Source organism: Eleutherodactylus coqui, chromosome 3, assembly GCF_035609145.1.
Source record: "Eleutherodactylus coqui strain aEleCoq1 chromosome 3, aEleCoq1.hap1, whole genome shotgun sequence".
NCBI classification, from domain to species: Eukaryota; Metazoa; Chordata; class Amphibia; order Anura; family Eleutherodactylidae; genus Eleutherodactylus; species Eleutherodactylus coqui.
The window spans coordinates 304,279,405-304,289,972 of record NC_089839.1 but is presented as its reverse complement, the minus strand read 5'-3'; the positions used below and the strand labels follow the sequence as shown (position 1 = coordinate 304,289,972).

Here is a 10,568-nt window from a genome sequence, read left to right as displayed (position 1 = left end):
GACGGCACCATGGAGACGAGGACGCTAGCAACGGAGCAGGTAAGTGAATAACTTCTGTATGCCTCATAATTAATGCACAATGTACATTACAAAGTGCATTAATATGGCCATACAGAAGTGCTGAACCCCACTTGCTGCCGCGGGACAACCCCTTTAACTGAATTTATTGTGGTCTATTCGATGCTTGGTTTCTCCCTGGGTGCTGGGGTGGCTCAATCAGTGAAGCTCAATTCCCCATTATTAACTCTTAGGCTTGGCCCCCTCAGAAACAATCTATAGACTCTCTCTACCTTTGACCTGACTCACTCTTTCTCTGCCAGGGGGCGAGCACAACCCCATAATTCATACCCCACACTGGTTACCAGAGTGACGGGGATCTTTGGCACATTGCGCCGGCCACTGGTTGCCCTACCTAGCACCTAGAGGGTACAATATTAGAACAAACATTGTTAACAAAATAGTACATAAAGATACAATACTATATACACAAAATGCCCAAGGGCAACACATTCTTACATTATCTATCTAGCTACCTATGGTATACTAGATGCAGGGGATGCGGTTGCACCCGGGACCAGGAGCCCTAGAGGGGCCCACAAGGCCTCTCTTCTCCATATAAGGAGCCCAGTACTATGAGTAAAGCATTATAGCTGGGGGCCCTGTTACAGGTTTTGCATTGGGGCCCAGGAGCTTCCAGTTAACGACCCCAATCGTGTATATATATATATATATATATATATATATATATATATATATATATATATATATATATATATATATATATACAGTATATGCCTTTTCCTGTAATGTCATTTTTCTGGTCGATTTAGTGCACACTCATCACGATAAGTTCTAAACATATGGATCTGCTAGTAATTAACATAATGATCTGTTTTCCGCCTCAAGGTAGTGATTGATTGGACGGGTTCAGAGTGCCCAGGGTGCTATAACTTCCACTTTATTCCAAATCTGAAATGTCATCGTTATAGAAAACATAAAAATTCATTAAAAAGCTAAATATTAAATATTATATAAACTTTATAGGTGTTTTACTCCCAGTGCAAAATCTTCAAGACTAAAACGTTCCTCCGGGTCTTCTGTGTCGTCTGTGTTTGTGCAGCTGTCAGGGTCCTCCCCTTCATGTTCACCGTTTTCTTCCAGTGAAGATTTTTTAATTACATTTTTTTTATAGTGGATGAAACTGTATAATATTGTAGATTTATAGATATTCACAGACTGAAGTCTGTCAATTGACGATTCGTATTACTGGTCCCCCTGCAGCTGTGATTTCGGATTTATAGATATGTTTTACAACAGACCATATAAGTGACCCTTCTCAGATGTTAAACTGAAGGGCCGCAGCTACATACTGTAGCAAGAGCGTAGAGGTAGCAGGGGCACCCGGGCCCTGTAGTGTAATGGGGGAGTGAGATGCTGGTCGCACATGCGCATCCGTGGCTCCATTCCTCTCAGTGTGTAGACAGATAGATAGAGCACTACTCCATTCATTTCTATTGGGCAGACAGATAGCCGAGCGCAACGTTCAGCTATGTGTCTGCGCCATTGCTGTACTGCTGTACATGTGCGACCAGCAACCCCAATCCCCATTACACTACAGAAATGCAATAATGCATCCTCAACTGTGAAATAGGAGGGCACACTAGTCCCCCATTCTTGGCAGTCCAGCGGTCGCACCCCCATCAATCTATCTTGGCATCAGTGGGGGTCTAGCGGTCGGACCCCCATCAATCTATCTTGGCATCAGTGGGGGTCCAGCGGTCGCACCCCCATATATCTATCTTGGCATCAGTGGGGGTCTAGCGGTCGGACCCCCATCAATCTATCTTGGCATCAGTGGGGGTCCAGCGGTCGCACCCCCATCAATCTATCTTAGCATCAGTGGGGGTCCAGCGGTCACACCCCCATCAATCTATCTTGGCATCAGTGGGGGTCCAGCGGTCGCACCCCCATCAATCTATCTTGGCATCACTGGGGGTCCAGCGGTCGCACCCCCATCAATCTATCTTGGCATCAGTGGGGGTCTAGTGGTCGGACCCCCATCAATCTATCTTGGCATCAGTGGGGGTCCAGTGGTCGCACCCCCATCAATCTATCTTAGCATCAGTGGGGGTCCAGTGGTCGCACCCCATCAATCTATCTTGGCATCAGTGGGGGTCCAGCGGTCGCACCCCCATCAATCTATCTTGGCATCACTGGGGGTCTAGCGGTCAGACCCCCATCAATCTATCTTGGCATCAGTGGGGGTCCAGCGTTCACACCCCCATCAATCTATTGAAAAACGTTTATATAACTGGAATACCCATTTAAGGGACCTTAAAGGTGTGTTCCGGGCAAATACTATTGATGATCGATCCTCAAGATAGGTCATCAATACTTGATCCCTGAGGACCCGCTGCTTGGGATCCCTGGCGATAAGCTAATTGCCCGATTTTCTGTCACTACAGCGAGGTCAGACGTCATCTTGGGCTAATTTTTCCTTTAAGGGATCTCAAGGGTGTTTTCTGGACAAATACTTTTGATGACCTATTTTCAGTTCAGGTCATCAGTGGTTGATCACCGAGGACCCGTCATTGGAGGAGGAAATGTAATAGAGGGCTTCACTTCCATTTAAAACATTTTAGAGCTGAAGCCTCCTACTACACTTCCAGCACTGAGATTGGACACAGAAGGGTAATTGGAGTCAGCGATCACATTGATTTCAATGGGCGAGGAGCCCTCTGTGACGCTTGAACATCAGACTCCGATGATGGTATCTGAACCCGAGAGGCATTTCCCCAGTGATATACTATCCTTCTGATAGATCTTCAATGGTATTTGGCCAGAAAACCCCTTCAAAGTTAACCTGTAAGCAACTATAAGCACTCATACTCACCCAGTCGCTCGTTCCCGCCGTGCCCCCCAGTAGCTTCCCTTTTTTTGCATGATCTCCCATTCTTTTTTAGGAAAGGTGCACTCACAGAAAGAGTCCAGCTGCCTAAAGTGGGAATTTGGGTGATCAGCTGTTCGCCCTAGGACCCCAACTCTGGGAGGCATCATTCATTTTCACACAACCCCTTAATGCATTATATCGTGGACCCCATCAATTCTGTTTTGGCTTGAGCCTATTATTGAGTCAGAACCTGAACTTAATAGATGATCCTCTGGTTGGTCAATTTTGATTTGGGTCAGTGACTGTGTGATCGATCATGTAACTTAAAGCTGCGGGGCCCCAATGCAAAATCTGTAACAGGCCCCCACCTACCATGTGCCATTTATAATACCGGGGTCTACTTATGTAGTAGAGGGGTCTTTGACCCCCTCACAGTCTGGGCAGGCGTGTACCACTAGGGGTTCCAGGGGTCACAATTGCGTTCAGGCCCCTGTGCTGAGTGGGCCCAGAGGCCCCTCCATATACAAAATGCACATTGAGTGTATTACTGGCTGGTTGCACTGCCAGCTGCGTGATTGGTGCGGCCGATAGTGTGTGGTAGTGGGAGGAGGAGAGAGGGAGAAAGAGGAGGGGAGGCAGTGCCCACAGGTCGGCACTCAGGGAGGGGAAAGATGTTACCCAGGGAGCCGGCAGCCAATTACAGACTGCAGATTCCCACGGCGTGCATTCCTCCCACTGAGAGACTTCAGAGAAGTAGCAATACGGAGGATTGCAAAGTGTTTCCCATTGTTTTCAATGGGTAAACCTTGCATCGCACTCACGTGCCCCTCGTACGCCGTGCACACAAATCTCACACGATTTTCTCGGCAGTGTGAAAGTGACCTAAGAGGCTATAAAAGTATTTTCATGTTGTCCAAGAAATGTTTTGAAAGCTTGTGCCAAGGGGCTAGATCATGTATGTAAATTCGTTTTGCAGCTGTATAGAGCACTGTTTAGGTATGGGTATGGGTACAGATGGAGGGAAGTGTAGTGGGGGTGGATGTAAGGAGGGGGGGCAGCTGAACTTTTGCACCTGGGCCCCTGAGCCTTTATTTACACCCTGGTTGGTGTCCCACTGATCTCAGTTTTTACCTTTTCAGTGGATAGGTGAAAACTTAAAAAAATGACCTATAACTGGAAAACCCCCTTTAAGGGCTCCTACCCACTTGTGTTTTTTTTAATGCTGCGTTAACGCTGCATTTTTTTAACGAGAATGTTAATGGGACTTTCTAATGTTAAAAACACATCACAATTTGTGCTTTGCGATTTTCGTGCGATGCGTTTTTAACATTAGAAAGTCCCATTGACATTCTCGTTAAAAAAAGCGCAGCGTTAACGCAGTGTTAAAAAAAACACAAGTGGGTGTGACCCCTAAAGGAAAAATTACCAATTTCTATGTTCATTTTTGTAATAACGACTGAAGGCTTATTCACACAAGCCACATCCGCGCACACGCTTGGTGTGATGCAGCGCACACAAAACTTGTAGGAATATGGAATCCCTTCTCTTGAATGGATTGAAGCACATGAGCGATCCTTTCCTGGCCGCATGTTTGATCTTTGGTCGATCCCTCGAAACGCCTTGCTCATTATTTTCAATGGGACCTTAAAAGCTGTGGCACGGCGCTCGGATACCATGTGATGTGCATGCGAAAAGATACAAAGTTTCTCTTTGAAGTCAATGGGAAACACTTGCGATCTTAACAAACGCGTGAAGTTCACAATTTTACGGATGCGTTGCGATTTTGAACGCACATTGGCAAAGCGCGATATCGGGCGAGTTTCTCAGACCAATGTGAATAAGCCTTGAATGCTATAATACATAAATGTGTTGTACAAAGGGGAAAAAAGTGAAAGGTCTCAGCGGCAGCGTTGACGTTCCTCAGCTGTTTGCTCAAATCCCGGCAGGTTCAAGATTATGTTTGCTCATCAGTTAAACAGTCCAAAAAAACTTCACCTGACCCAGATGACCGGTCATATAAAAGAGGACACTTTGGATTGACCTCAGTCACTCGTCACCATGTTGGGCATCATACTGGCCCTGAGTGTCGTCTCGGCTGCGGCCGGTAGGTTAAGAATTCTTTGCAACTTTTTGTAATATCTGTTTAATGATCATTCTGGAAATTTCTATCTAATGTCTAACGAGCCGTTCTGGAGTTCTGTGTCTGACCACCCTGTAGAAAAGGGGCCACTAATGACTCCTTGCTTTATGTTTCTCTTCTAGGTAGTCGCCATCTGCAGTACGGTAAGTAACTCTTTTTGTTTCACAAACTGATCCTTGAGGCAGAAATCGCACTCCGCATTTGCAACTTTTTTTAAAGAGTTTTTTCGTGTAAGTTTTTCGAAAGTGTTTTGTTTTTTTTTTTGTTTTTTTTAAAGTCCAAAAACACTCTGGCCACTTTTAATTTTAAAGTCTACAAACAAATATTGAAAAGTCTACATGGATGGCAGTTTGGTTCTTAGAATTTTTTATAGTGTTTTGGGGACCAATAGTGGAGTTATTGGAATTTTTTCTGGGTTTTTTTTCCCTGTAGGCTTCATCATAAAACTTTAAAAAAAAAAAAAAATAGAAAAAAACAAATCTACAAAATGTTGCAAAATAAAAAACATCAGAAACGCCACGAAAAATATTTGAAATTCCAGCTATTTTTTGTCTGCATGCACTTAAAGATGCTAAAATAAAAATTGGGAGAATTTATAGGAGCACTTAAGCCATTTTTTTGTGTGTAAAAAATTTACTAATTTCGTTGCAGACTTTCCTAACCAAAATTTTGAATTTGGGGTTAGAGAAGTGGGGGGTGGGGATGGGGGGCTTAGTGGGGTGTGGCCTCTCCCGGCGCAGCAGATTTACTATAATTTATGCCACATGCTGGCATACATTATACCAGAAATTTACTGCAGCTCATAACTGGCATAGATCTTTTTCCCTGGCACAGAGACGGCCCGAGACGTGCCAGCTGTATTACGAGGCTTGAGCCTATTAATATATTTGGCGCATCTTCCTCCAGCGGTCACATATTAAGACTGGCATGTGAAATGTTGCTCATAATAAATTCCCTCAGTGTGGAAGGAAGTCCTAAAACTGTTATTTAGTAATCCAGAAGGTCTGATGATCTGGCACAGAGCTGAAATATGGAATTTTAGAGATTACATGTGTAAAAAACAAGCTTTGTACATTTTTGTTTTCGCTGCCTGTGTGAAGCTTACAAGTGAATATTTGATCATTCGGTTTCTGTCAGGTCTGGATTAATGGACTTTTTCAGTGGTGTAGCGGAGTTCACATCAGCGTTTCAGTTTCTGATTTTCTGTTCCATTCAGAGAATTTTAAAAAAAAGCAAAAAATGATTCCAGTAGGACTTCTTTTGTGCAGTTCGCTTCCGTTTGGTCAGTTTTTTTGCTGTCTTGGTAAAAAATAATAAAAAAAAAAAAACACTGAGGCCGAGTTCACTTTTGCGCCCCCTGATTTCCATTGTTTGGCTCCATCTGCTGAGCTGAACAATAAAAATGTCAGACTTGCAGGATCCAATACATACCACATCCAAGTGGTGCTAGATGAACCCCATAGTCTGTAATAAGACCCATCCGGCTTATGACATACAGACCAATATTTTCCTGGATGAAACAGCGCTGCTTCTTGTTCTGTCCTGAGCCGGAAGTGTAGGAGCACGCAGCACTCCCACTGATTTCAATGGGATTGAAGCAAGCTACCCCTGCTTCCTCTGACCGGATGATCAGCCAATGGATGCTCATCCCAAGCGGCAGACCCTTATCAATCAGCTACTGATGACCTACCCAGATCTATTTCCTTAGAAAACCTCACCCATTGTTTTCAATGGGGGCCGGAAAAAACAGCGCACGGCGTGTGAGGTGCAATGCGACGCAAGGTTTCCCATTGGAAACAATGAAAAACACTCATCAATCCTCCGCCACACGCTTTCAGCCATTTTTGACCAAAAAAAGCCTCACATGCACGGAGAAATTGCACGTTCACAAGCGCAATATCGTGCCAAGTTTCACGGACTGAAATCGCGCTTGCCCATGTGAAATAAGCCTTATGGTTGCATCTGGGCCTCACAGCTTGACAGAACCCAACAGCCCCTTGCCTCATATGAGATCTGTATTATTAAACTCTTCCCACCCCAGCCGTTTTTTTTTTTAATTTTCATTTTTTTCACACCGCTTGCAAAAAAGATCATAACTGTTTCATTTTTCCGGCGACGCAGCTACCTGAGGGCTTGTTTCTTGCAGGACAACTTGTATTTCTCAATTGTGTCATTTAAAAGCATTGTCCAGGATAACAAAAACATGGCTGCTTACTTCCAAACACAGCGCCACCCTTGTCCACTACTTGTGTCCGGTATTGCAGCTCAGCTCTCACTCACGTCAATGCAGCTGAGCTGTAATACCTCTCACACCCCTATGAACAAAGGTTGCATTGTGTTTGGAAGAAAGCAGCCAGGTTTTCCTAACTCTAACACTGCACCATTCACAGAGGGATCCAGCTGTGACTGACAGCCGTCCTTCCTCTGCAACAGCGGGAATCAGTGAGAACACTGATCCCTGCTGTTAACCCCTACATGCTGCAATCAATGCTGATTGCAGCATGTATAGTGTTCACAAAGGGAGGGAGCGCCCTCTGTGATGTCATCGGTCCTCCAACCTGTACTTGCAGGGGGCCAATGGGTTGCCAGTAGGGATGAGCGAGCATACTCGTCCGAGCTTGATGCTCGTTCGAGTATTAGGGTTGCTCGAGATGCTCGTTACTCGAGACGAGCACCACGCGGTGCTCGTCTCGATTAAATGAGCACTGACCATTGAATTCAAGGGAGCTGGCAATACAACCGGCTCCATTGAAAGCAATGGGCTGCCGGCTAGTGCGGGATGAATTTTCGGGAAGGGCTTAGAAATATAAGCCCTTACCTGAAAATCATCCTAAAATGTGTAAAAAGTAAAAAAAAAATATACTCACCTTGTCCCGGCAGAACGATGTTAGCCCATTGAATTCAATGGAGCCGGCAATACAGCCGGCTCCATTGAAAGCAATGGGCTGACAGCGATCGCACAATGAATTTTCGGGAAGGGCTTAAATATATAAGCCCTTCCCTGCAATTCATACAGAAATGTGTAAAAATAAAAAAAATATATATACTCACCTGGTCCCGGCAGACGGAGTTCAGCTGAGCCCAGCTGGCAGTTCTCCTGAACTGCTCTGAACAGCTGTGAGTAGTATTCAGCAGCCGGGGATTTAAAATCCCCGCCTGCTGAATGAGCTGCCGCTGATTGGTCACAGCCTGACCAATCAGAGGCAGATCTCACTCACACCCATTCATGAATTCATGAATGGGTGAGTGAATGCTGCCTCTGATTGGCTCAGCGCAACTCTCAGCTGAATGACAGCAGTTCAGCACCACAGTGCAGAGGACAGCAGGAGAAGACTCGGCTGTGCCCCGGCAGCTGAAGGGAGGTAAGTAGTATCTATTTTTTTTGTTTTTTAAATCACTTTTAATTCATTTCCAGGGAATGGCTTATATGTAAAGCCCTTCCCTGAAAAAGAATTCAGGTGTGCCAGCGGACCATTGTCTTCAATGGAGTCGCCGGTAGCAGCAGCCGCTCCATTGAAGAGAATGCCTGCATTTTTATTCTTTTTTACACTAAAATCTTTCCTTTTCAGGTAAGGGCTTATATTTTTAAGCCCTTCCCGAAAATTTATCCTGCGCTCGCCGGCAGCCCATTGCTTTCAATGGAGCCGGCTGTATTGCCGGCTCCATTGAATTCAATGGGCTAACATCGTTCTTCTCTGCCACAGCTGTTACAGCTGTGGCAGAGGAGAACGATCGTTATGCTGACAGTGGGGGGGGGGGGGGTCTCACTCTTGCCACTATTGTGGCTTAATAGTGAGACCTCGGAGCCCGAAATGCAGCCCTGCATGTTGCTCATCGCCTGCCCTATCCATTTCTGTGTTTTTTACATGACTTTGGTGATTTGCTAAGATTTTCACAAATGAAAACCTTAGCGGAGCACCAGTCATATACAAAAATGCTCGAGTCACCCATTGACTTCAATGGGGTTCGTTACTCGAAACGAACCCTCGAGCATCACTGAAAGTTCGACTCGAGTAACGAGCACCCGAGCATTTTGGTGCTCGCTCATCTCTAGTTGCCAGACAACGGTGTCCGGGTCTGACATGGCCTGTGATCGCTATGAGAAGTGATAATGCATTGCAGTACAGAAGTACTGCAATTTATTATCAGTGCAATCCTAGCATCACCGGTTCAAGTCAAGAACAAGAACATAAAAAATGGGAAATACATAAAATGAAATTAGTAAAAAAATACACTTTTTATTCTGCTTGGAAAATGCTACATAAAAAAAATGTTCTTTTTGTTCATTTCACCTAGAAAAAAAAAAGTGATCAAAAGAGCCCTATGTACCCAAAATGGTACCAATAAAAGGTTGTCACGCAAAAAAAACAAGCCCTCAGCACAGAGTGCAGAGCCGGGCTGCTGCTGTATCGGCTGCCTTTTTAAAGCACACTACTGGGTCGGCGTCTCCGGTCGCATCTTCAAGACCCGTTGAGGGACTAAAAATTAATTAAAAAATAGTGTAAGCCAGAAAGACGCGGTTTTTAAATTCGGAATTAATCGCTAAAAATCTTAGCTTGAATGTGCCATGTGAACAAACCGTAAGGCCCTCTTCACATGAGTGCATGCGCATTTGCATGGATCTCAGCGGAACATTTTATTGCGCACTGAATTAGGCCTTTTTATGCAAAAATTGGCGTATTTTACTGTACTATATGGGCCCACAAGGCGTGTTTATTTGTGCGCAGCAAGCAAAGACGCAGCGACTGAAATGGCTAATTCATTCAGAGTTCCACATGTCATGGCGGATTGGGCACGCATTCCCACCCCTCCCCCATTGAGTTCTAGAAGAATATAGCATGCGGTGAACGATGGGTTCTACTCTCTGCGTATTGCGCACGTAAATTTATACTCACCTAGTTCAGCATGTTGTGCTCCTCTGTGCAGCCTCCCCTGGTCCCCGCTTGCTTCTGGCTCCATGGGTCCTGTGCCAGTCCAACCATGTGCCTAAACACCGGCTCTTCAGCACGTTTCATGGATATATTTGAGAGTGGCGCACAGCCAGGCGATCTGGTGCAGATGTACCATTACTAGCCCTATGGTTAAAGTAGCCCTGAGCGCCACTCCTGTCCACAGGTTGTGTCAGGTATTACAGCTCATCTCCTTGGAAATGAATTGGACTGAGCCGCAATATTGCACACCGCTTGTGGACAGGTGTGGCGCTGTTTGGGGGAAAAAGCACCCATTGTATTAGAAGCCTTTAAATTCTAAAACACAAATGTCTGTTTTATTCTAGAAGTCGTTCTGCCTTTAGTTAGCTCTGCTATTTCTTTGACTTGTCTCTGGCAGCAGTGGAGCAGCGATAACTAAACATATACTATTGATTAAAAATAGTGGACAGATATGAAACTCAATACTAAGTCGTAGTGACTAGAAGGAAGAGATAAGGTGACTTCTCTAAGGACTCGGAGGCCATGGGGGTTCACGGCGGGTCAACATCCACTCGGCTCCCCCTTCAACCTAATCAATCCGACAATCTGTAAAGACTATACAAGACGG

The 10,568-nt window shown here is 45.1% G+C and overlaps 1 protein-coding gene across 1 annotated transcript in view; it reads left to right on the top strand.

The window, feature by feature from the left end:
* Window positions 1-4,948: 4,948 nt before the first annotated feature.
* The window catches only part of LOC136620322 (vitellogenin-1-like), a 142,186-nt gene continuing 136,566 nt past the window's right edge, over window positions 4,949-10,568 (top strand). The window contains exons 1-2 of the mRNA XM_066595019.1: window positions 4,949-4,994; window positions 5,153-5,173. Of these exons, the coding sequence (XP_066451116.1) occupies window positions 4,949-4,994; window positions 5,153-5,173 (67 nt within the window). The remainder of the gene's footprint in view (window positions 4,995-5,152; window positions 5,174-10,568) is intronic.